We start from the raw sequence: 27315 nt of genomic DNA on the forward strand, positions 1-27315 counted from the left end.
ATTGGAGGCCAAATTAATTTAAATCCCAAACTAAATATTTTGTCATCATTTATACTAAAACTAAAGTTAATTTGTGAACTTTACAATAACTAAACATAACATACATTTGTAATCGTATCAGGCCAGAATATAACACACACACACACACACACAAATATATCGGATATCGGCATCGGCTCAAGAACATTCACATTGGACCATCCCTATTCAAAAAGTGAATTATGTCCAAACTCAGATTATGAACAGGCATGTGAACCCTAAAAACTCCCTTCATGTCTGTGTTTGTGCATATTTTGGGGGTTACTATCTGAGGGCCACTGCAGGAGCCTCCCCCTTTCTCTGCACGTGGAGGGCTGGAGCTTGGGGTGGGCTATGCAAATGCTGTCAGCCGGCCCCTTTAGGCTGACTGCTGCTGCACACTGTGCCGCGCTCACTCACTCAGAGCACTCCAAGAGTCGACTCTGCACCCGTCCTGTGTGTGCATGAAGCTCCCAGTTTAGACACACTTTGGACTGGACCCTCTCAGCCCCACCTCCTGCACACCTCTGCCCTCTTCTCCTCCTCCCTTCTGCCTTTGGACTATTCATTTTGGTTCATCTTGTCTGTGTGCGGAGCTGGAGGAGATGCTGCTGATGCAATGACTATTTGGGCTCCCTATCTTCATCTGGGACCTATGAAGAAGGCAATATACAGCTTCTACGTCTTTGCTTAGCTTTTTCTTGGATTTGTCTGAGCTTTAACCAACAAACAAAAATGAGGAACAAGTCGTGTGTTGCACAGTTGTTGCTTCTGGGAGCAGTTATAACTTTGGTGTGCAGTAAAGGGACTTATTATGGAGGACATGTCAACCCTTACTATGGAAGCAGATATAACCTGTACAAGGCTGGTCTGACCCCGCAGCACTTGCCAAATAAACCAATGACAAGACACAAGTAAGTGAGTTTTTTGTACTAATGCCGAGTGTATTTGTTTTTAAGTTACAGTAAGATTTGGTTTCGGTGTCTACAAAGACCTGGTTTGGGTCCATTTTTTTAATAGGTTCCATTCATGTAAAATCTTAAGTTTTGTCTTGACTTGATTTCATCCTTATTTCAAAGATAATTTACTGTATCTTGTATTATTCAGTTAATACTTGGTTTAGTTCAAATTTAGTCATCACTCCTTCTAATCCTGTTACTAATTTACAGCCGAATTGGTTTAATATGGGCATTTTTAAATGCAAGTTGGCCATAACAATGGGTTTTGTTTAAAAAAAAAATGCTCTACAAAGTCCGGTATTTAAGTTTTGAAATCACTGGACCAATGCATGTTCACCTGGAGCCTGTGCATGTGACAGACGCAGGAGAGATGCAAGAACCGGTAAAAGTAATATTATTGTTGAGCCCCACAGCCTCCTTTTCAGTGGTTTACACCTTAAACCATCTGTGACCCAGAGGCCCAATATTACACAGAAACAGTCTCACCTCAGGGAAACAATGCCATTATTTGCGTTTAGCAGTGCTACGTTTGAAGATGATCATGCAATTATTGACCCATCTCAGTCCGACTCAAAGTACAGCTGAAAAGGTATAAAGGGGATGACACTGCTTCAGCTTCATTATAAGGATGGTAAGCTCCCAAAGGAAAGGCAGGACATGTTAAAGTTAAGAAACCAAACTGTGAGTGTAATTTCAAAGCAACAAAGTGCACCACAAAACACATTTAATCCACTTAATGCCTCCTTTGTTAATAATCAAAACGTTGTTGTTCCACCCTTGAAGGTTTTTGCGCTTTGTGTCTTTTGCGTGGCGTCCCTCGAGAGCTGTTATCCACTTGGACAGCTCCCTTGGCAACCTGCCTCTCCAACATGTCTCTTAGTGAGGTTCTCAAAGTGTGGGATGGGTGCATGGGATCCTTAGCCTGTTTTCGTCCTGTTGTGCTAAGCTACGTCTTGATCCAGGCTAAAGAGGACGTATTAAATTCTATTGACTTTTATGAGTTTTTAACCATGTTATAATGGTATTCCATCATTTGCTTACTCTGAGTTGTAGAGTATTTTATTTGTTCTATGCCTGTTTAGCCCATTTCTGCCCACAACCATATACCTACTTGTGATTATTTTTTTAAAATTTGACTCCAGGTAATACACAAAGGGTAAATGATGTCACATGACCATTTTTCAACAGTAAAAAACATTGATTAAAATCCACTGCATGGTACAGTGAAGAGTTGAAGCCAGCAGCAGTTTTGAACAGGATAGGACCTGTTTCTATTATCAAGGCTTTTTGATCAATATTGTGGTTCTTGGTATATCACAGTTTAATAAACACCCAGGGGAAACTAATATATGATATGTCTTGTTTGATGCACCAGGTTTACTCCTATTTAGATTTGGTTACAACGTGTTAGAAATGAGTTAAACTTGAATGTATAAAACTCTAGATTTGTCCTACCTGATAAAGTCCTGGTCTAGATCTAGTTAAATCCCTAGTTTACCCTTGTCATGTTTATGTTATTTTTTTGTGCACCTGCTTTATACTCTTTTATAAGGTATGAACATTTTTGCCGATTATGGTCAGTTGAAGTAAATGTCAAAATTAGGATTAACTGTGCTTATAAAATACTGTCTGTCTCGATGCCATAGAGTTAGGGGCCTCTTGAATGGTAAGGTCTTCACCCTCATCCTCACTTTAGTTATTAGGATTGGGAATTCTTTTATTTTTCCTGTTCAGGACCACCTCAACTGAGTCATCATAATTCCCACCCTCTACACTATGTACACTCGCAAAATCTCACCATCATCAGAGCAATAGTTTTACCATCTGGCCTGAAAATCTACCCTCTGACAGTGGCTCCATATTCTTTATTTATAACGCCACATGCCAAATTATGACAGCTATATTACACAGAGTGGTTGTGACAGATGCTGCTGGTAAGATGGCGATAATGACAAATGACAGGGCCATTCTACTGTGCAGCACAAGTGGGGATTGTTGTGAGAGGAAACATCACAATTTTATGATTCTTCATGATTGTTGGCACTGAAATACTCAATTCACTTTCATTCACAAGTTTAATGGATCAAAATTCCTTTCTAGCTTTGTGCAATTAAACATTCTGAATGAAAAAAACTAATTGATTAAAAATATTGATTGTTACTGTCTACAAGTTTCACATCATGGTTATTTATTTTTATTATATTGTGACCTGAATCATCACTATTATCAGATAACCAAATAATCTTAACATCCTTATTTGTAGACTGTCAATAGATTACAGTATTTACTAATTAACTCATTTACTTTATTAATTCTAATTGAAGTGTTTTGTGGTTGAATGGAAAGCAATGGAGAGAACCCTGAGCACTGAGCATCAGAAAATAGGATTTCAGGTCTAGGCACTATATATATATATATATATATATATATATATATATATATATATATATATATATATATATATATATATATATATATATATATATATATATATATATATATATCTTTACCTTTGCAATATCCAGTGCCCTGCAGAGGTTTAAGGTCTCTGTAATTTGTCATTTCATATGTCTCTTCTATGTTTGTGTATTTCTATACTAAACATCGTTCTGGACAGTTGAGTTTTGATTTTCTGCAAGTTCATGTCTAGCCTTCTCACTGGCCAAGTGACCCTCGCTGGACACATGGCCCCCGAGGGACCTGCTGTTTGTCAGTGTCAGACCACCTCAGTCCCGTTATATGAGCTCAGTTGTTGTGGTCAGTGGAAAGAGGGGCTTAAAAATAACACACCCTCCACAGTCTATGTGTGTGCTCCCGGTGGTGTCTACATGTTGGTTTGTTCCTGGTAAGAGTTGTGCTTGTAAAATCTGAGCATGCCCAGTGTCACGTGCAACAAACGTGATTTTTATTTGATATTTTCTGAAGCATTCTCAGCTGTTGGCAGATCTTTTGTTCTTCCCTATGAATGATTGTCTGTGTTTTGGAAGCAGAGCAAGTCATTTGATTTAGCAGTCACAGCAGTCGTTAAATCCGACCACTGACTGCTCCCCAAGAAAATATAGTTCCCAAGTGAACAGCAACGCTAAATTGTAATGTCTTCCATAGCCTTTTTGTCAAGGGAGATTCTTTTCAACACAGGGGACAAGATAAATTGAAGGTTCCATTGTTCTTCTTAAAATCACATAAATCTTTATTTACTTAAATGGGTTTCATCTGTTAACGAATATATTTTATTTTGCCGGTTTGGCTCTGGGAAACAATGGCCCGCAATCTCGCAAAGGGAAAATCCTTAATTTTGACAAATATATAACAATCCTGAATCAAAATACTGCTCTCAACCCAAACAAAGAATACAAAAAGCAGATGTTCTTTTTAAAAAAAAAAGCTTTTTAAGTAACTGATCATCCAATCAACAAAATATAATCTTTTATGTTTTGCTAAAAAATCAATTACTACTTACTATTGTGATGTCACTGGTGTTGTCAAGTGCAAAGAACTAACAGCTGTTCACTGAACCCATTACTGAGCTCACAAATGTCTATCATTGGGATCAGCCGGATTGTCATTGTTAACTCCCACAGTCTCCTGTAAAACCCAGGACCTGGCTGGAGCATCAGCATTTTGCCAAATTGCTTTAGTATAATTCGATTATGCCGCATGTCTTGTCTGAGAAGATTAGGGCTGCATGCAAGGCTTTCCCTGTGATGTATGAGATGGAGATCAGGGGCTAAGGGTCACGGAGTTGGGAGAGGTCAAAGGTTGAACTGCGTTGTTGTAACTTTGTATGACACATCCAGTGGAGAACAAGAATGGAGCTTGTGTCCTGCTATGGGGTCACGGAGGCTTGGCAGTAAACCATGTATTTATCTATTGCCAGGCTTTGAAATCTGGGAGATGCTGAATTTGATACATGACCGGGCAACGTGATAATGCTGCACGGGGTTAATGGCTTGTTTTCAAGTCAATACTTTTGTTTTAATGGGGGAAATTTATGATGGCGTGGTCTTGGGGTCATCTTTGTCAATGAGATCTATAAGTGGTTTAAGTGGACCGTTTGTTACCCATGAAAAGCAACCATTAAACTCACCATTAACAATAGAGCTGGGATGTCCAGTGATTTCCATCGGTCCATCCATCCATCAATTTAACAGCAATTTAGCTAATCATAAACGTTTTTTATAATTCATTGACCATTTATTGAAAATTTGGTTATGACCTTATTCTACCTCAATAGTAAACACTGTGCAAGGAGCCTCATAACATTCATTTTACCCCTAGAGCCTGTTCACACACAAAGTAGATTATAAGCTTGTTGAAATGCCTCAGGATATATTACCATTGTGATTTTTCACTACCAGTCTTGATCCGCTTAGTATACTCCCAGTGAAAATACACATTATCACAAAACAACATCTTAAACTTATGTGTCTGAAGCCAAACATTCTACTGGATTTATTGAAGTTAGCATTGATGCCTTATGGCCAAATTCTTAGCATTTGTTGGGACAATTGTGGGCCTCTGAGTTATAACAGTTTGCTTAACGTGTGACCTTATTTCTGAAAGATCCTTTCTGTCCTAAATCTGGCTTGTCCTCCCCTAAAGGGTACTCGGTATTCGCAAGAGCAACCTGTGCACAAAGGAGACATAGTTCGTCAAAAATAGCCATCATTACAAATATAAAGGGTATGATATGAGCCGTAAGAGGCGAGTTATTAGTGGTAAAAGTCCTAATATTAAAAGTACAAATTGTATCCGCTCATTGGCAGTCATAAATCTGTCAAATGTTATCCCAGTTGACTTGAGTTCAAACAGTCAGGGTGCCTGCAGGAGAGAACCATCAGCACGAAGGGACCGAACATGTCAAAATTATTGAAGTTAACTTTTAAATTGCAAACCTGTTCCGAACAATAAGCAGTAGCTGAGGAACACCTCAATTTAAAATGTATACTCAAGTATGAACGTGTTGTTTTCCCATTCCTCATTCTTCCTGCGTCACCAATGCAAATTACAACATACAATAAGGTTAACCTTAAAAGTGTCACAGGTAAGATCTGTGGAGAGGCAAGCCTACTCACTTTCAGAATGCATGTTTGTTAAGTTTATTTTAAGGGATAAAAACACTTCTAATGCAATATAGATCCGTTAAAAAGAATGGAACATTCAAGGCAGTGTAACAACTTACAAAGACAAGCAGGTGGCGGACCCCCACCAGAAAAGTGAAACAATGCACCTGTGCAGAGATAGAGATAGAGATAGAGATAGAGATAGAGATAGAGACAGAGACAGAGACAGAGACAGAGACAGAGACAGATACAGATACAGATACAGATACAGATACAGATACAGATACAGATACAGATACAGATACAGATACAGATACATATACAGATACAGATACAGATACAGATACAGATACAGATACAGATACAGATACATATACATATACAGATACAGATACAGATACAGATACAGATAGGGATAGAGATACAGGACACAGGACACAGGACACAGGACACTCTGGACAGTGGTTATAGATTGGGATTGGGGACGGCTGTCATGAGATTCATTTGGACCAGAATCCACAAAAAATGCAAAGCATAGCATATTTGATCAAGTAAATGAAGAATTTGCCAGAAAAATCAAACACAACTTACCTGTAAGCTGCTGATGGTGCAGAGCTGGAGATTGCAGCATGAGGTTGTGAGGAAGAGGCAGGGAAAGGTGAGTTGTTTTGGGCCTGGCGCAGGGTGGAGGTCCAGCAGTAATAATATTTGTCGAAACCCTCCACATGAAAATCTGAGAGGGAAACGCTGCCTTTTCACCCGGGAGCTTGTGAAGGGATTTAGGAACTGTAACACTATACTGGAAATATTTACGGTGCAACTGGAGCAGCCGTAAAATGGCATAGTGTGATGACAATTTGTGTGAGAAGATGAAGGGGGAACATATAGACCCTTTAAAATGTACAAACAAAACATTCCAAATTATGGACTGGAAGCAACTGGGATTAGCTTCATATCATAAAATGTGAAAAATGAAGGGAGGGTTGGTAAATGAAATTACAGATAATCAGAGAGTTTAATGCAAAAGGTTATTTGTTTATTTAATAGTATTACTATACACACTTAGCATTTTATCTCAGTCAAGATCTTGATCATTTTGTTTTACAAAACAAGAATCTTGTCAACGATGAATATTCATTGTCGCAAAGCCAACACCCTGTTGGGCCTTAACCATTGAAAAAGTGTGAGGGTGCTCACCAGTGGTGCAGTGGTTAAGGGTGTTGCACATGTGTTGTCTCTGTATCCTCTCTCTCCCCATTTCACGCTACAGCTGTCCAGTCAAATAAAGCTTCTGGAAGAAAGAAAACTAAAACTTTAAAGGACACATATACAAAATAGACTTTTTTGCCCCTCTCTACCTACTCTCGCTCTGATTGGCCCTGGCTCATGTGGTAGAGCACTCCTGCCCATGCTCAGTGGCTGTAGAAGCACCGGATGTAGCTAGCAGCTAAAAGCTAAACTGGTGACATGTGCCAATGAGCAGCGGACACGTTACTTGTCTGGGGCTTGATCTTGAGTTACTACATACATGTCTGAGGCTAAGGTGACCAAAGTCTAAAAAGCCTGAAAAGTATATGTCAAGATCTTTATGAGGCAGATGATATGCTGATTCCATCACCCACCAAGACACTCACTCAGACCAAAAGGAGGAAGTAGAAGTCCATAAGTCCTTGAGTATTACAATTTCACTTTTTTTTCCTTTCATATATTTGATTTAAATAAAATTCTTATCTGAACATGCTTAAGGTCAGTTTACAAATGTATCAATGTGACAAAAAGGTCAGGTAAGGTTCTGGACTCACCTAATCACTAGAGCTTGGGTGGACCAAGTACGTTGATTTCTGACTAGATTATTGGGAGTTTCTTTTGCATTTGCTTGTTGTTTTGGCTAATTTCACCCAACCTTTACAGTGAAATCTTGTAAGGTCACAGCACTTAAATGGCCATAAACTAGCTCTGAAAGTTTTATGTGGGTTAAATGATTCACTAACTTCCCTTTTTAATGACCTTCTCTGCTCTTTTATTTTGGGTTCATGTCCGAGCAGATGCCGTTTTCTGTCCCATGGGCAAAGTTAAAGCCTCATTATGTCTATAGTGGTTCAAATTCTCTGTAATATTTCACCTGCTCATTCTATTTTCATCCAGAGACATGTGCTGTAATACTATTCCATAAGTCACATTGGATAATCAGCGGCTACTTACTGTTTCTATTTGCTTGGGACCGCCGCATTTGCAAAAGACCTGCTTATCTAATCTCGTAAAATTTTGTTGACTTATTGAACAACCCTGCTTGGCTAACACTGACACTATTAGTAAGCGCTACATTATGTCTCCTACATATACTTTATATATACACATTTTTGTCCCTCTCAATATCAAAGTGGATTGTATAAGTTTGCGCTCACTATCTCTCCTGGCCACGCTCTCAGCTCGGTTGGCCGCAGACCTCATTTTTTACACAACAGAGGAGGTGACCTGCCACTGGCCTGTTCACAAGTGCAGTGGAGAGAGGATTTGACTCAACCCTTCGATCCCATTTTCTCAAGGCCAGCCCCCTGAGTCTTTAGTGAAAGTGCAGGGGATAAAATGTCATTCAGAGACACAAATGACATTGACAGATATGTGAACACAGGCCCAGGGTCTCAACTGTGTTTTCTTTGTACATCTGGAATCTTGGAGCAGCTTCAGTGTGTGTTTTAAGGTCATAGAACGGTCCTCCAACGAAACCATATAAACACTAGGACGGATTGACTAATGCTGCATGAATGGCATTTATTATTATGGTCTGGATCAAGTTATGTTTGAAATGATGTGTGAAATTACCATAATTTGGCAGCTAAGGCTAGCCTCATTTCATATCTGTATGGGTCTGGGTTGCTCATTTAAATATGTAAGACTATTTATATATATATATATATGTCGTGGCTACGATAGGGATATGATGTTTAGGTGGAGGTCTTCCACATGAATTCCAATTTATGGGTTAAATGAATAATTATTGACTGTATTAGTTTCCAACAACGCCACCCTGGATTGGTGCCAGGGACACATGCACAAGTAAGGCAAGCGCAAATTCTTTGATTGAGTGGACCAGGAGACTCAGATATAGGAAAACAGTTCACCATTTATTAAATCTAAAGATAGAATAAATAAAACATTTGTATTTTTAATAATAAAACTACTACTACTCTCATTCACACATTCACACCTCTAAAACAGTAGACACATTTAAACAATTCACCAAAATAACAAAAGTAAAATAAAACAGCAGCCCAGATTGTCCCTTAAGGCACTTAGCCCAATTACCCTACCAGGAGGTGGCGCTGGTCCTTAGCAGCAGGCCTGGGACCCGGTACAGTCCCACAGTCCAGCTGGGTGCCAGAGCCGACACTCAAAAACTCGTGTTACAGTCTCAATGTAGAATGGGGCCGGTGCGAACGTGCCCAAACCCACCAGGGCACTTGGAGGGAAGTTCTGGGTTTGGGGTCGGAGGAGAGACGTTCTGGGTTTGGGGTCGGAGGAGAGACCCGCGGGGTTACCAATCCTATAATGTACAATAGTTTGGGAAATTAACTCTCAGATGGATGTCCAGAACCGTGCGCAACAAGCGAGGGAGAGAGGAAAAGAGATACATACCGGTGCTCAAATCTGTGCACTATGCGCGCCGTGGCTGGGAGGAATCCTGGCGCACAAAGCCTGCACATCAAATCAAATCATCAAATCAATTTATTTTTGTAAGGCCCAAAATCACAACAACAGTTGCCTCTGAGGGCCACAGGGAGAAATGAATCAACAATGTCTGTGGTGGCGATGAAGTCAGACAATGTCTGTGGTGGCGATGAAGTCAGACAATGTCTGTGGTGGCGATGAAGTCAGACAATGTCTGTGGTGGCGAGGGACGATGTCCCAGGGTCCTCTGTCCCTAGACTCTCCTTCTCGGCCAGGAAAAACTACAAAAAAAACCTCTTTGGGAAAAAAGCGTAGAAACCTGGAGGAGTTCCAGTGAAGGAGAGATCCGACTCTCACAGACGGACAGACGGACACAAGGAGACTGGAGCTGGACCCACTCTTCAGGCAGAAGAGGGACCGACTGAGTCGAGCTGGACCCACTCTTCAGGCAGATGAGGGACCGTCTGAGTCGAGCTGGACCCACTCTTCAGGCAGAAGAGGGACCGTCTGAGTCGAGCTGGACCCACTCTTCAGGCAGAAGAGGGACCGTCGGAGGCGAGCTGGACCCACTCTTCAGGCAGATGAGGGACCGTCGGAGGCGAGCTGGACCCACTCTTCAGGCAGATGAGGGACCGACTGAGGCGAACTGGAGCCACTCTTCAGGCAGATGAGGGACCGTCCACACAGGGCAGGGACCACTTCACCAGGAGAGGGGCATCTGGATAATAACGTAACACATAACACATAACGTCACGCACTACAAACAGTGCTAAATTAGAGCGAGTTTGAATACAATATCAATCTATGGAAGAGAGGCAGCTTACCGGGGCGTTAAACCTGGGGAGCGTGCGGCACGAGTCATACAAGGTTTGAGCAGGGTTTGGTGAGCGCACGATGCGCAAACCAACCTGATTAACACGCTGGTGTGATCGCTGGCTTTAAGCCTAAACTTTGGGGTGTTTTTGGGGCGATCAGAACGAATGCTCCGGTCCTCATGCCGCTTGCATTGCTCCCAGGTGGCGGGTGACGTCAGAGGCGAGAAGGGCCAGCGCAGGTGAGGAAGCCTCCATTTAAAAGGCCCAGGTCACAGGCCATAGGCTGTCAGGGGTTACGAGGGCCTACTGCCACATTCTACCCCTCCTCCTTGCATCGTCGCCCCAACGATGAACTTTCCAACCTGTTCTACCAAGCAACAGGAGACACCATTTTACATGTCCAATGTTGACCGTGGCAAGTTATGCGGATTCGGGTGGCAACCAGCGGTGGGGCGCCTAGACCGACGCGCGCCAGCGTCGACCGGTGATGAAGGCTCTGGTTCCCACGTGGGTGTGTCCACTGTAGGTATCTCCGGCTCAGTAGAGACCGGAGTCAAAGGAGGTTGACTACCCGCGGTTTGGTTTAGAAGCGAAGGTAATTGGTGTTCAGAGACAATCCACAAGTCTACAATTGCTAAACGGCTCTTCAGATAGTTGGCGAGTAGCTCCTGGTTGGTTGTCCTCCTGGGTCCCCCCAGTTAGGTCGGTACCAACCAGGGCCTTCAGCAAAGACCGGTGGACAGTTTTGACTTTTGTCTGGTCATGGGTAAGTGCAATGGTGTACACCGCTCCCCCTTCATGAGCTCTCACAACAACATAAGGAATGGAAGACCACAAGTCCTGCGTTTTACAGCGGCCACAAACGCCTGTATTACGCAGTAAAACTGCATCTCCATCCTTCAACGGTTCATCACGAATGTCCCGGTCATGGTGAGCCTTCCTACGTCCTGCTGCAGTTCTCAAGCGTTCCTTCGTCCCTTCAAAAGCAAGCTGTAGGCGGGTTTGATGTTCCAAGATCCACTCATGATGATGCCCGGCCACAGGATCGACCACCTGACCCAGCAGGAAGTCGACTGGGAGCCTAGGCTCCTGGCCGAACATCAGGAAAAATGGGGATTCCCCAGTAGACTGGTGCGGTGTGGTGTTATACGTATAAAGGACTTGAGGCAGGCAAGAACACCAATCGCGCTTACGGGAAGTGGGCAGGGTGCGAAGCAAATTGTGCAACGTGCGATTAAATCGCTCACACTGCCCATTCCCGGACGGATGGTAAGGGGTTGTCCGTGATTTAGCAATATTGTATAGACCACAAAGCTGTTGCATGACCAAATTCTCAAAGCTGCGCCCCTGGTCAGAATGAATTCTTGCTGGCACCCCGAACTTTGAAAACCACTCTGAGACCAAGATCTGCGCGACAGTCAACGCCCGCTGGTCACGAGTTGGAAACGCCTGCGTATATTTACTGAACACGTCTGTAATGACCAATACATTGAGTGAATACACAGAGTGAAATCAAGGGCAATAATTTCATTGGGCCGTGAGGCCAAAAGGTGACCCATCGGTGCCCGAGCTGGGGGCCTAGAGTCCTTAGCTGTCTGACAACGGATGCACTGCCGGCACCACTGGCTAACTGCCTTCGACATCCCCGGCCAGTAGCACCGTGCTCGCAAGAGTGCCAAGGTCCTCTCCACCCCTTGATGGCCGTGATCATTGTGTAATTGGGTCAGTACTTCCTCGATCATGGTGACTGGCAACAACAGCTGGAACACAGCCTCGCCACCATCAGGGCGAAAGATCTTTCGATAAAGTATACCCTCCCTTTCCACTAACCTGTCCCACTGCCGAAGCAGTACCATGGCGGGAGGTGATAAGCGTTTTCTCTCCTCAGGGTCTGGTTCTCGGTTTTGTCTCCATAAGACTGCTACCTCCTGAATCACAGGATCTAAACTCTGAAGGGCTCGAACGTCAACCGACGAGCGATCCGGCAGCGCGGACACCACAGCCTGCGTTACTTCCACAGGCCGTGGGTACAACAATTGTAAGGAAGGTGGCACCGTGATACCCGGAACAAGAGCGGCCATGTTTAGTGGGTCACAGTCTTGTTGGCGAGACAAAGCGTCTGCGTTACGGTTGCTTCGACCTGATCTATATCTCAACTCAAAATCGAAAGATGCGAGCTGCGACGCCCAACGCTGCTCGACAGCCCCGAGTTTTGCCGTTGAAAGGTGCCTTAACAGGTTATTGTCGGTGTACACAACGCACCTATGTCCCAACAAATATTCCCTGAATTTTTCAGTCATGGCCCACTTTAGGGCCAAGAGTTCAAGCTTCATTGAACTGTAGTTTGACATGTTCCGTTCTGTCACTCGTAGCCCTCGACTGGCATAAGCTATGGGTCTCACTTTGCCTCCATGCTCTTGCGAAAGCACAGCGCCCAGGCCACTGTGACTTGCATCTACTTCGAGGATAAACGGTAAGGTAAAATCCGCGTATGCAAGCACTGGGGCGCTGGTGAGTCGCTCCTTTAAGCCATCAAAGCTTGCCTGACACTCCTGGTCCCATCCCTCCAGGCTACACCTGAAAGACTTTCGCTTAAATCTACCTACCAATTCTGCCACTCTCCGATGCAACGGCGCGGCAAGGTTGGCGAACCCTTCTACAAACCGGCGATAGTAACTCGCAAATCCAATAAATGAGCGGAGCTCGGACACTGTAGTGGGAACCGCCCAATCAGCCACTGCCTGGATCTTCCCGGGGTCAGTGGCAACTCCCTTATCTGAAATTATGTGCCCCAGGTAGCTTACTTCCTGACGAAAGAAACTACATTTACTTAGTTTCACTTTAAGACCTTCTTGATGTAACCTACTCAGAACGCCATCTAGCCTTCCCAAATGCTGCCCCACATCGGATGAGAAGACTATGATGTCGTCAAGATAGAGAAGCAGTGACTGCCCCTGCTGACTCCCAAAGATTGGCTGCATTAACCTTTGAAAGGTGCTCGGAGCGTTACACAGGCCAAAGGGCATTCGATTCCATTCGAACAAGCCAAATGGAGTGCAGAAAGCAGTTTTCGGCCGGTCCTTTTCAGAAACTGGCACTTGATTATATCCGCTTGCCAGATCTAAAGTGGAGAACCAACGCGCACCGGTGAGAGAGTCAAGAGACTCCTCAATACGTGGGAGCGGGAACGCATCCTTCCTGGTTTTACAATTTAATTGTCGGTAATCTACGCAGTCTCAAGGTGCCATCCTTTTTACGAACCAGTACGATCGGTGAGGCATAAGGACTCGAGCTCTCTCGGATCACTTGTGCCTCCAGCAGTTGGTTAATATGATCCTTCACAACCTCATATTCTGAGGGTGGAATACGTCGATGCCGCTGTCGAATAGGGATATCGTCGGACAAAGGAATCTCATGGGAAATTAAGTTTGTGCAGCCAAGGTCTTGATCGTGGGCGGAGAAGACCGAGGCATGTTGCCGAAGGAGTAAACGGGCACCAACTTGTTCTTCAGGAGGTAAATGAGACAGGTCAAGTAGCTCAATCTGGTCGAGGACCGGAGAGCTTATACTTTGGCCTGCTACTTGAGCGGCAATGGACGACACCTCGACAACACCCGCATTGCTCCCAGGTGGCGGGTGACGTCAGAGGCGAGAAGGGCCAGCGCAGGTGAGGAAGCCTCCTTTTAAAGGCCCAGGTCACAGGCCATAGGCTGTCAGGGGTTATGAAGGCCTACTGCCACACCTAACATGCATTTAAACATAATAATTTGTTGATATATTATATCAACAAATTATTATGTTTAAATGCATGTTAGGTTACTTGTGTTACTAATATTCATGGTAGTGGTTGTAAATGGGTGTGGCTTAGGTCCCCAACTTAAAGCTATCATGAAAAGCTGCACACCAAATAAAAATGATAATATGAAACAGAAATAATAAAAACAGATGACCATGTTATAGAACCAACCTCCTCACTCCAACTAACAGGAGAAAGCACCAGACCTTAGGGAACAGAGCCTTTGCTGCAGTCGGCCCCACCCTCTGGAGCTCACTCCAAACCAAACCATTAGGAACTCGTTACAGAACTTCAAATTGCATCTTAAAACTCTTAAAACTTTAATATTGTCATTCTTCCACAGAGTTGAATTGATTTAACTGTCTTTAGTTGATTGGTTCGTGCTGGGCATTCAATGGGGCAACTCACTTTCATTTGAGTTTCTAGATTTCAACAATTTGGGGGCAGTATAGATGCCCTCATATTAAAGGAGAAACCTCTACGATCCATCTTCTAACTTTCCCACTATTCAGTATCCATGGTTCACAGAATGATAAAAAAAAATTAGGACTTTTGTCCAAGCAAGTAACAATTTTAAACTAAATCTTGTGAACGAGAAATAAATCTCAAAATGTTGCATATAACAGGAGGCTGAAATCCATGAATAGCAGATAATAATGCCTTAATAGGTACAATACAATACAATAATAATACACTAATACAATAGTGCAGTTTTTGATTTTCTATCTATTGTCATCTCCCCAAAAGCTGCAGTAACATATTTGTAACTGCATTCCATAATTCCACATAAGCATGATGCAATCTTATATGTCAGCCCACCCATGCGTTCAAATGAGGATTTGTCTGAAAATTGAGAATGACTTTGGCGTTAAACCTTGATGCGTTCACTTGTATTGAACAGTGTATGAGAGCACAGGGAGTGATCGGCACAGGGACGTCCCATTGGGATTGTAAAGCACAAAGCCAGCAGGTGGAGCTGTTGTTGACGTAACTGAGTATGACAATGACATTTTTGTACTTAGAGAGTAAATGAATACAGTATTGTGAAATATAAAGGACTCTATGGAATGCTATGCTATTGTTTACGTCCCAATGATTGGGGCATATGAGCAAATGAGAAACAGAGCTTTTTGACATGCTACACTTGATAGACCGCGTGTAACTTGATCTGTGTGTCTTGGCCAGCGTCACATAAATCACACTGAGGAAGAAGAGAAGAGAGAAGATTTAAATTGCCTTTACACAGGGCTTTGAAGGCAGTTATACAACCTTAAGTACTTTCCTTTAAAAATATAATGCATCACTATTCTTGAGGGGGGTCTGTGAGGAGGGTCTGTGGGTCCTCCCCTAGAATATTTAGCAAAAGTGTCATGTAATTGCTTGTATTCTGGTGCTTTTTATATATGACGTTCAACAACAACAACAACAACAACAACAACAACAACAACAACAACAACAACAACAACAACAACAACAACTCATTACTTGTTTTATAGTGAGGCCCCCCACATCCCCTGATTTCCCATTAAAATAATGCTTTAGCTGGCTTTGATGTTGAAAAAGTGTATATATATATAGATGGGCTCATGAGGCAGAAACTACTGCCTTACCTAAAACAATTGTTAATACATGATTTCAATCCAAACCGGATGATCATGCTGGTGCCCTTCCGAGCACATTATGCTACACACTGTGCATTATTTTATTACTTGATTTTATGTCAATCCCCTAACAGGGTGATCAGCTGTATTATCGATAATTTGATATTGCTACGATGACTTTTATACAGAAGAATAGAGGACAGGGAAGCACCTAACAAGCAAGATACTCACACATGGTATTCACCAGTGAAATATAAGCCCATGGATCAGTGCTCAGTGCTCAGCCATTGCTTATCTCTATATCCTGTGATATGAAAACAAATTATTAAATAACTTTGACATGCGCGACAATTTAGTGAAACAAGAGGGAGGAGGAATTGGTTTTGAAAAGGTCTTAGATCCAGATTGGCACAATTGTAACCAAAACGGAAATTAAGATATGGGTGAACTTCTCAAATACTGTCCAATGATTCAAGTCCTGTGGCCATTTCACTGATTGGTAAGAATTTTGCAAGCCCACTGGCATATTCTCATCCTGCTCTTTCATTCACATTTCCTCTCACAGCTCTGACTGGGCAGCAGGTTGTCAGACTTGGATGAAAGAGGCTCTGTCACTGAGACCCCCTCCCCTGCTCCCACTGTCATTAACATATGTCCTCTGAGTGGGCACAGACTGACACTCTGCTCTCTGTCAACACAGCTGTGATGTGTACAAGGCAGTAGTCCAATAGTTTCAGAGTTTTTCTCATTGTTATAAATTCTTCTGCTAAGATTCAAATACAAGGTAATTTAATTTGTATGAATGATTGTGATGATTTTTTTTACTATTGTGATAGAGGCTTAATAGCATAGGTTCTTACTACATATCGAGTACCACCTAAGAAAATATGTGGCTCCCCGACTATGTAAATATAAATTAGGACAACAGCAGTTTCATATTAGATATGATTAAACCATGGCTATTATAGTTCTAAGACAAGAATTATCCACAAAAGAGGATAACATTGACTCCACACACAATTAAATAGACCCCTGAGTACCACCCAAAGTAGCATGCATACCACGAATTTTGTTCCAAAGTTTGAGAAACACACATCTTTGTGATAAATGTATAAATGGAATGGAAATCTCAATCAAGTCAAAACAAAGACAAATTTCCATCAGAGCAAATTGTATTAATCTTGAATCTTGAAATCAGTAAAAGAAGGGATTTCTTGTATTATCATGACTATTGATAATAAAATGTTGACAGTGAATGCATATTGATCCCATTGATAGTCTATTAGCAACTGAGCTCCAATAAGTATTGCTTTGGAACTGTCAAGACCGGACCAAAACCAAATAAAGCACAAATGGTTACACATCAATGCAGAATATCTTATTTTATCTTATCTTAAAATCAATGTGAGATTAGAGGTTCTAACTCCAGTCACTAGAGGGCACCCTTACACCCCACATCCTTTCTACACATGTGAGGTTTGCAGAAAGCAGTAGTGCAATGCTTTCTCACACATTTGGATAAGCTCCCTGAATGAGTTAACTTGGCATGAGGCCCCTGCTCGCCCCTCTCACTCCCTCTGCCTGCCAATCAAAACCCTTCTATTTCTCCAGAAACAGCTGTGGAACCAAGCTAAGTGGTGCATGTGCTGCTAAATGCTCCCCTCAGGATGGGGGGAACTTCAGATGAGGCTGGGGAGTGCGGATCATCATTTCCTGTGCAGCAGAGAGAGGGGCCAAGGGGACATTAGGCAGTTGCTGTTCCTGAACTGGCAATGAATGGACAGCAAATAGAAGAAGACAGTCAAGACATGAAAATGATGCAACAACTGCTCTAAGTGGATACAGTGGAGTTATTGTGTGTGGAACGCAGGACACGAATAAACACTTCCACAATTGAAAACAGCCTTGAGCATTTCATATCTCATTCCCCTAAACCAGAGACATACTGCAGACCACAGCACTGACCTGGCTCTAAATCAATTGACCCCATGTTGTTATCATATGGAATTTAACATGCTTAAACATTCCCATAACCTTATGACAGCCAAAGGCAGTTCTACACTTGGAAGAAATTGTAGAATATATGCACATTAAAACACATTGTATTCCTATGTTTAGTCAAATTGTGTTTGATATTGTTTTATAAGTTGTTTTTCTGTATAATTAATATTTACTATGATACCCATAAAGTATATTTTCACCTCACAGGAACCACTGTGCCTATGTGGTCCAGAGGAACATCACATGTATCATGCACGATGGAGCCATCCCTTTTGTGAAGGCTGAATACACCACCAAGTGCATCTGGGGCCAGAAGTGTCCCGTTGTCATGTAAGTGTTCAAATGAAAGAGAGTTTTAGATTTATGGAATAGGTGAGAGTAAGAGCTATCATGTACTGTATGACACTGCTTTTAAATGCTGCCCTCTAGTGGTACCTAATGGTCAAGTGGACTAGAATGTTTAGAAGGTTGAGTGTTCAGTAAGCCTATAAATGTTTAATTAATGCATGCACTCGCTCATCAAACTAATAAATACATGTTTATAATGATAATATTAATTTTCAGATACTGTGGTGTATTTCAGAACACCCAAAGGACACTTTACAGGACATTATTCATTCACTCCATACAATACTATAGTCACAGCTGCCCTGAGTGAAAGTGAGGCTACCAATCTGCGCCATGGGCCACTCCACCACCAGTCACACCAGAATCATACTAGGAAAGATGGGTGAAGTGACTTGACTTAGGACACAACAGTTTGCACTAGAGCCACAGCTATCCCACTGTGTCACCTGGTTTTTCCAGCCGTCTCCATCCAAGTACTAACCAGACCCAACCCATTTGGCATTTGGAGCGGTTTTGTTTTTTTGTTTTTTTCAAGGACTCAATTGCAGAGGAAATTGCAATAGATTTTAAATGTGTCTGTGGATCAGAATCAATTTGGATTGAACATGGTGAAGTGATGTTTACCAAGAGTCCTCTTATACCACATCATTTATATTGCACTTCACTTTAATATTCCAGTCCCTCCTTAATCTGGTCAATCCCATTACCAGCAACTTCATCCTTTTATTTCTACTTAGCCAATCCCATTTCCCCTTTCACCATGATTCTGATTATTTATGCAACCTTGAGGGAGGCTTCATTATTACTCTAAGATATATTTATTTTATTAAAAAAAATGTGACATTCATTTATGAATTAATTTATTAATGTACTCATTCATTAGGTCATTATTTTTTATTATAATTATCATTATTTTTTTTATTGCAGGTACAGGACAATATACAAGCCAAAGTACAAAGTGGGCTACAAGACTGTCACTGAGCTAGAGTGGAGGTGCTGTCCTGGCTACTCTGGGGAGAACTGCTTTGATGGCCCCACGTCGGAGCCTGGTGTGGTGGTGCCCCCGTTCAAAGGTGCAGGTCTGCCCCATCGTCCCGGGATGAAGGGCTTCCCCCATGGCCCCCGCCCCCCAGTGGACCACAAACCCGGGGAGGGGCAGATAGAACCAGGCAGACCACTTCCAAGTGTCCCAGATTCAAGGCCCATACCGTCAGGACAACTGCCTGCTGGCACTGGGAAACCATTTGGTAAGATGTCAGTTAAAGGTTCTTGAGGTTCTCCAGGTTCAGGAAACACACACAAAGAATTGAAATTTAATTTCAATTCTTTGTGTGTTGAGAGTAAAATTCCAATCCAGCTTTATAGACTGGCACAGAAAACCAATAAAAACAAAGCAATGGCTCTACCAATGCTAAGATTAGATACAGTGCATACAATCATCTTATATCTTTGTTTGGAGCATTGTACTGCAGATGTATTATGTATGATAACCATGACCAAAACACCACGTATACCACACTGTATACCACACTGTATACCACACTGTATACCACACTGTATACCACTATACCACACTGTATACCACACTGTATACCACACTGTATACCACACTGTATACCACACTGTATACCACACTCACACTGTATACCACACTGTATATCACACTGTATACCACACTGTATACCACACTGTATACCACTATACTACACTGTATATCACACTGTATACCACACTGTATACCATACTGTATACCACACTGTATACCACACTGTTTACCACACTGCATACCACACTGTATACCACACTGTATACCACACTCACACTGTATACCACACTGTATACCACACTGTATACCACACTGTATACCACACTGTTTACCACACTGCATACCACACTGTATACCACACTGTATACCACACTCACACTGTATACAACACTGTATACCACACTGTATACCACACTGTATACCACACTGTTTACCACACTCACACTGTATACCACACTGTATACCACACTGTATACCACACTGTATACCACACTGTTTACCACACTGCATACCACACTGTATACCACACTGTATACCACACTCACACTGTATACCACACTGTATACCACACTGTATACCACACTCACACTGTATACCACACTGTATACCACACTGTATACCACTATACCACACTGTATACCACACTGTATACCACACTGTATACCACACTGTATACCACTATACCACACTGTATACCACACTGTATACCACACTGTATACCACACTGTATACCACACTCACACTGTATACCACACTGTATACCACACTGTATACCACACTGTATACCACTATACCACACTGTATACCACACTGTATACCACACTGTATACCACACTCACACTGTATACCACACTGTATAGCACACTGTATACCACACTGTATACCACTATACCACACTGTATACTACACTGTATACCACACTGTATACCACACTGTATACCACACTGTATACCACACTCACACTGTATACCACACTGTATATCACACTGTATACCACACTGTATACCACACTGTATACCACTATACCACACTGTATACCACACTGTATACCACACTGTATACCACACTGTATACCACTATACCACACTGTATACTACACTGTATACCACACTGTATACCACACTCACACTGTATACCACACTGTATACCACACTGTATACCACACTGTATACCACTATACCACACTGTATACCACACTGTATACCACACTGTATACCACTATACCACACTGTATACTACACTGTATACCACACTGTATACCACACTCACACTGTATACCACACTGTATACCACACTGTATACCACACTGTATACCACTATACCACACTGTATACTACACTGTATACCACACTGTATACCACACTCACACTGTATACCACACTGTATACCACACTGTATACCACACTGTATACCACTATACCACACTGTATACTACACTGTATACCACACTGTATACCACACTCACACTGTATACCACACTGTATACCACACTGTATACCACAGAGATTTGGGAAGCTCAATTATCAGGGCAAAACATGTAGCCTACAATGCTGATATACTAGGATAGGAATACACAGTATGAATTAAAAGTTATGTTGGACTATCTTTTGGTTGGTTTAAATAATTTACGCCAAGACAGATGAATATAATGACCCAAAATTAACTTGGGACTGTTGGGATCCAGTGAAATAAATAAACTCTGTCGCTGTATTGACACTGTGGCTTTTTAATATCACAGTATACCTTGATACCGGTCATCGTCCCATCCACATTATTAACTCAATTTGCTGATTTTGACAGTTTTGTTATCTATACCTATTTATATTGTTATTTTCTATACATTCTAAACATTGATTTGGATTGTAGATGATCATTTTTCCATCTCTAGCTTTTTTTGTAATTTTTTTCAACACATTTAAGTTTCTGTAACATAATTCCTCTGCGTCTTCCATCAGGAAATGCATTTGGCATAGCTGGAGTGACTGGTGAGCGTTTGGACCGCATGGAAGCAGACTTTCGCCGTCTCTCCCAGAGTTTGGACACTTTGAACGGTGTGGTGGTTGGACTGGAGGAGCGTCTGAGGACTTCACTGAGAGAAGACACCAACAAGATCCTGGTGTCGCTGCTCCCGAACCCGCCCCGCACCCCAGACTCCGCCGTGGGGTTCGGAGTGATCCCGGATGGAAGCCCAGGCGTGCTAGAGGGCCAGGAGAGCTTTAATGGATTTGGGGATCTGGCGGGAAGAGTAACGGAAGTGAGGGATGAGCTGAGAGCCAAAGCACACATCATAGAGGAGATCCAGGTACACGTTATTCTAAGTGATTATTAATACATCTTTCAAAATATTATGAGGAGTAAATATTAGTTGTCAAAAAAAATTGATCGAAAGAGAGGTAAACAGAGAAAGTAATTACAAATACCTCAGTCTCAATGTCAATGTTAAAGTTTATTTATAAAGCATACTTTAACTTTAAAAAAACAAAGTGCTGTACAGAAAATGTGCAATAATACATAGATACAATCAAGAAAAATACACCTAAAGTTAATAAACAATAATGATACAATACAGTTAATATTAAAATACCAGAGAGAAAAGATATGTTTTTTAACAAAGATTTAAACTGCTCTAGTGTCTCAGCAGCTCTAACACGCAGAAGCTGTTCCGGTAAATATACATTCAACTTTTAATTTCCTTCTTCATTTTGATAAACTTAAAACTGCTGACTTTTACTGTCGAAAAATTAGTCCTGTAATTGTATTTAAAAACTGTGTCTTAGCCTTTATAAAAAAAGCTGTTGAAACATTTTGCAAACAACCATGTCAGCATGTAGCTGCTTAGCCTGTGTTGTGCCTTGAATTTCTTGATTTTTCCAAATCCCTGAGGCAAAAAGGCATGAGCCATTTACTTCCAGAACTACGGTGAACTTTGAAGTGGGTGGGAAGGTTGAGCTGCATTAGTCACCACAACGAGTTTATAAGAGCTTTTCTCAACAAAGAAACCAGAGAGTTAATCATCACAGCAACAAACAATGACACTTCCTGTTTTGTTGAGATGATGCAGACAGCACACAGCCATCTCATTTTGACCATAGGAATGTTTCTTTCCAATATCTGTACTGGGGCAAAACAAAAATTAGGTACAGCCCCTTTAATTACTAATCTTACTCATCTCAAACCCACTTCTGAGTGTAGTAATACTGCTCTCCTGTCTTTTAGGGCATGGTTCTTGGTCATGATGGGCAGCTGAAGAAGTTATTCGAAGGCGCCAGAGGACGGCCCATCGCTGGTTCTAACCTGAACGTAGAGGAGATTTTGAACCAAAAGCTGGACGGGGTGCGCAGTGAGATTCTGGATGGGTTTGAGCAGCGTCTGACAGGCCTGGAGTCTCACTGTGACGAGAGGATCCGTGCAGTGCAGCAGCAGTGCCACCACGAGCACATGAACGGACAAGAGCAGATACAGAAGTCTCTGGACGGACGGGAGACGGGACTGAGGAAGGAGCTGGGGACTCTGCAGGCCCAGATCCAAGGACTGACTCTCACTGAGAGCTGCTGTGGACAGGTACAGAACTATGCATTTCATATTAAGTCCTGCGCAGATGAACTGTGTGGAGTTGTGGAGCATGTCTTCAACATGAGCCTGAAGCTGAGGGTGGTACCACAGGTCTGGAAGACCTCCTGTCTGGTACCTGTGCCTAAGACACCGCGCCCCAAAGACCTCAACAGCTTCAGGCCAGTGGCTCTCACGTCCCACCTGATGAAGACACTGGAGCGGCTGGTCCTGGACCACCTCCGCTCCACCGTGAGCTCAGCTATGGACCCGCTGCAGTTTGCATATCGGTCTGGCATCGGAGTGGAGGACGCCGTCATCTCCCTGCTGCACCGCTCTCTCTCTCACCTGTAAAAGCCTGGCAGCTCTGTGAGGATTCTGTTCTTCGATCTTTCCAGCGCCTTCAACACCATCCAGCCGCTGCTCCTGAGGGACAAGCTGGAGACGGCTGGTGTGGAGTATGACCTGGCAGAGTGGATCCTGGACTACCTCACAGACCGACCCCAGTTTGTGAGAGCCCGGAACTGTGTGTCTGACACTCGGACCTGCAGTGTGGGGGCGCCCCAGGGCACTGTCCTCGCGCCCTTTCTCTTCACCCTTTACACTGCAGACTTCAGACATGACACGGACAGCTGTGTCCTGCAGAAGTTCTCTGACGACTCTGCTATCATCGGACTCATCACGGACGACGATGACGCGGAGTACAGAGGACTGGCGCAGGACTTTGTGGACTGGTGTCAGCGGAACCACCTCCTCATCAACGCGGGGAAGACCAAGGAGATGGTGGTGGATTTCCGCAGACGCCACCCCACTGCCCCCTCACCAGTGAACATCCAGGGACGGGACATTGAGAGAGTGGACTCATACAAGTACCTGGGTGTTCATCTGAACCACAAACTGGACTGGACTCATAACACGGACGCACTGTACAGGAAGAGCCAGAGTCGGCTCTACCTCCTGAGGAGACTCAGGTCTTTTGGAGTGACAGGGCCACTCCTGAAGACCTTCTATGACTCTGTGGTGGCATCAGCTCCTGTAGGTGTGGCCTGCTGGAGCAGCAGCATCACAGAGAGGGAGAGGAAGAGGCTGGACAAAGTCATCAAGAAGTCCAGCTCCGTCCTGGGCTGTGCTCTGGACTCGGTGCAGGAGGTGGGGGACAGAAGGGTCCTGGCTAGATTCACATCTATGCTGGACCATGAGTGTCACCCCCTGCAGGACACTCTCTCCGCTCTGGAGAGCAGCTTCAGTGAGAGACTGATCCACCCTCGCTGTGTGAAGGAAAGGTTCCGTAGGTCTTTCCTTCCTGCTGCTGTCAGACTTTATAACAAAAACTGTTAGTACTGAACACTCGCAATACTGACCTAACCATGTGCAGTTGCTGTGCGAATTCATGTGCAATTACTGTGAAATTCATGTGCAATCTATGTGCTGTCGTGACACATATTCATGTGCAATTACTGTCGTGATCACATGCAATGGTATTTATGTATTTATTTATTTATTTGTCTATGGGAGTTTTTATTTATTTATAGGAGATCTTCTACTGAAAGTGTTTTTCAGACTTCCTATAAGTGATCTGTTCTTCTGTATCTACCTCTGTATCTTCCTGCGTTGCACCAATGAAATTTCCGCATGTGGGACAATAAAGGAATATCTTATCTTATCTTATCTTATATTAAAACTACAGTAGGTTCATGTCAGAGGCGGCTGGGGGTTTCTCAAGCAAGGGAACAAGGCTCATAATATTGTTGATTTTTACATTATGACCGGACAACACAAATCATTTTTGTTGCTTTTATTTAGGCTACATCACAGGCCTAGTTTTATTTACTTTTTATTTTTATAAGTGGTTAAAATATAAAATAAATGCAATGGAATAAAATAATAATGTGTTCTGCAACAGGGACTGTAGGCTTATTATTTGTTTACATTTATTATTATATAAATGGATCAAGACATTTAAGAACTTAATATAAAATATACTCATTCATTTATTCATTTTTAAAATTATTTGTAGTTGAATATCTATTCATTTACCCATCAATTGGTCTATTATTACTCATGCTATATTAGTCTTTATATTATATAATAGTATAATAATATAATAATATATAATATAATATAATATGTAATATATAATATGTAATAAGTATTATATATGATATATTACCAGGTAATCCAATGAAAATGTGTCGCCTTGATATTTAAATTTGTATTTAATCAATTAGAACATTTCCCTTAAACTCTATTTGTTTTACGACAGGTGAACAGCCTCTCCCAGCGTATGCTCTTGCTGGAGGACTCTGTGAAGGGTCTGACTGAGTCGCAGAGGCAGTTGCAGGCGGCGCTGGTGGATCAGAGCGTCGAGGTGGAGACCCTGATCGAGAACCGCTTTCTGGACTTTGAGAACCGCCACAACTCCACCACAGAGGGCAACACCATCACCGCCGTGGCTGGGCTCCCCGCTGGGCTGGACGGCTTCAAAACCATGCTGGAGGACAAACTGAAGACACTGGAGGAGAGAGTATTTGTGGCTGTGGAAGAGCTCAGCAACGCCACTTCCCCGGCGTTACTGGAGGGTCAGGTGATCCCTGCTTTGGAGATAGAATCCGTCAAAAGGCGAATGGAAGGCGATCTAGGTGGCATCCAAAAACAGCTCATCGACTTGGAGCTCCTGTGCACCTCATCTTGCGCTCACTCTACCCCGCCAGCAGAGGGCATCGATGGCAATGGGGTGGAAGACTGTGAGGATGTGGACAAAAGGATGAATGGCAGATTAGACACTCAATCCAACCAACTTGATCAGCTAAATAACACATTACAGAGGTTGCTTTTCAAGATTGCCCAAGAAGAGCAGGAGGGAGCGATCAGTGGTGAGATCACACTACTAAAAGTCAATATTCATTCAGTAAATAAGACTCTCAGAGGTCTAAAAGACTCCATACGGTTCATTGCAACCGAGGTTGGACACGCCAATGCGACCTGGGAGCAGAGAGAGCACCAACTGGTCAACCAGGTGCAAGGAATAACCAAAGTCGTAGGTCACCAAGCTTCTCTCTTGGGTGCTGGGGAGAGGAGACTAGCCCATCTGAAGGGAGAGCTGGTGGCGCTTAAAAGACGCCTATCGGGTGAGCTTCAGGGCTGCAAAAGCACTGCATTGGAGGTGAAGAAGGAGGTCAAAGATGTAGACAGTAGAGTCAGCCAGGTGGAAGGCCAGTGTAGTGGATTGGGAGTGCTAGCGGAACACTTGGAGCAGATCCGGGCAGAATTGGAGCAACATTCGGATTCGTATCTTGCAAACGTGAACGGTACTCTCACTGTGCATTCAGAACAACTTGCTGAACTGAAAGACGAGGTCAAAGAATGTATTGCTAAAGAAGCTGCGACTGGCCAAAAAGGTGACCAGTAGCATTAGTGTGCTACGGAAAAAGACTCAAAGTGACTTCTTCTCTCGTTTCAAATCAAAAACAGCACAGATGCAAATGAACATAACCATTGAAAGACATCTTCCCGCCGCAGTGCTCTAGTGCCTCCAGATGTGTGGGGAATTTTGATCAGTCAAGTGAAAGGATCCGGAACAAAGACACGCCTATTTTGTGCCTAGCACATGTTTTTATATGGGGCATTTTCAGCTTGGAGAAATATTACGTTTTCATACATTTAAATTTTTTTTTAACTTATATGAAGGAACTGCATTGTTTTATGATGATTAAGTGATAAATGTAAAAGAAATGTGTATTAATGATGCTAATACGCTGCTACGGGTTTCTACTGACAAGCACACCAGATCTGTGTGGACACTTTAATAATACTGTACTGTCAACTATGGTGCTATATACAATGTGTATGAATTTTAATTGTGTTTCTGCTTTAAAAATGCCTTCAAGTGACAACCCATACAGTAGATATGTTGGTATGGACAAGGAATAAAATATCAAACTATTGCAGTG

The 27315-nt window shown here is 42.8% G+C and overlaps 1 protein-coding gene across 1 annotated transcript; it reads left to right on the plus strand.

Annotated features, from left to right (window-relative positions):
* Nucleotides 1–438: 438 nt before the first annotated feature.
* emilin3b (elastin microfibril interfacer 3b) lies at nucleotides 439–27315 on the plus strand. The gene is made up of 6 exons (XM_072449776.1): nucleotides 439–932; nucleotides 18130–18252; nucleotides 19198–19517; nucleotides 21772–22118; nucleotides 23033–23377; nucleotides 25629–27315. Exons 1-6 carry the CDS (start codon nucleotides 754–756, stop codon nucleotides 26772–26774), a joined length of 2460 nt encoding a protein of 819 aa, XP_072305877.1. The 5' UTR covers nucleotides 439–753; the 3' UTR covers nucleotides 26775–27315.

Source organism: Eucyclogobius newberryi, unplaced genomic scaffold (genome assembly GCF_026437365.1).
Source record: "Eucyclogobius newberryi isolate DKJ021-1_F unplaced genomic scaffold, fEucNew1.0.hap1 SCAF_17, whole genome shotgun sequence".
NCBI lineage: Eukaryota > Metazoa > Chordata > Actinopteri > Gobiiformes > Gobiidae > Eucyclogobius > Eucyclogobius newberryi.

What these genes read in the sequence shown, in the direction of transcription:
- emilin3b (XM_072449776.1), top strand. Translation starts at nt 754, where the DNA reads ATGAGGAACAAGTCGTGTGTTGCACAGTTGTTGCTTCTGGGAGCAGTT. An exon ending in ACATCATAGAGGAGATCCAG is followed by an intron (nt 22,119 to 23,032) that starts GTACACGTTATT and finishes CCTGTCTTTTAG; the next exon opens with GGCATGGTTCTTGGTCATGA. An exon ending in CTGAGAGCTGCTGTGGACAG is followed by an intron (nt 23,378 to 25,628) that starts GTACAGAACTAT and finishes GTTTTACGACAG; the next exon opens with GTGAACAGCCTCTCCCAGCG.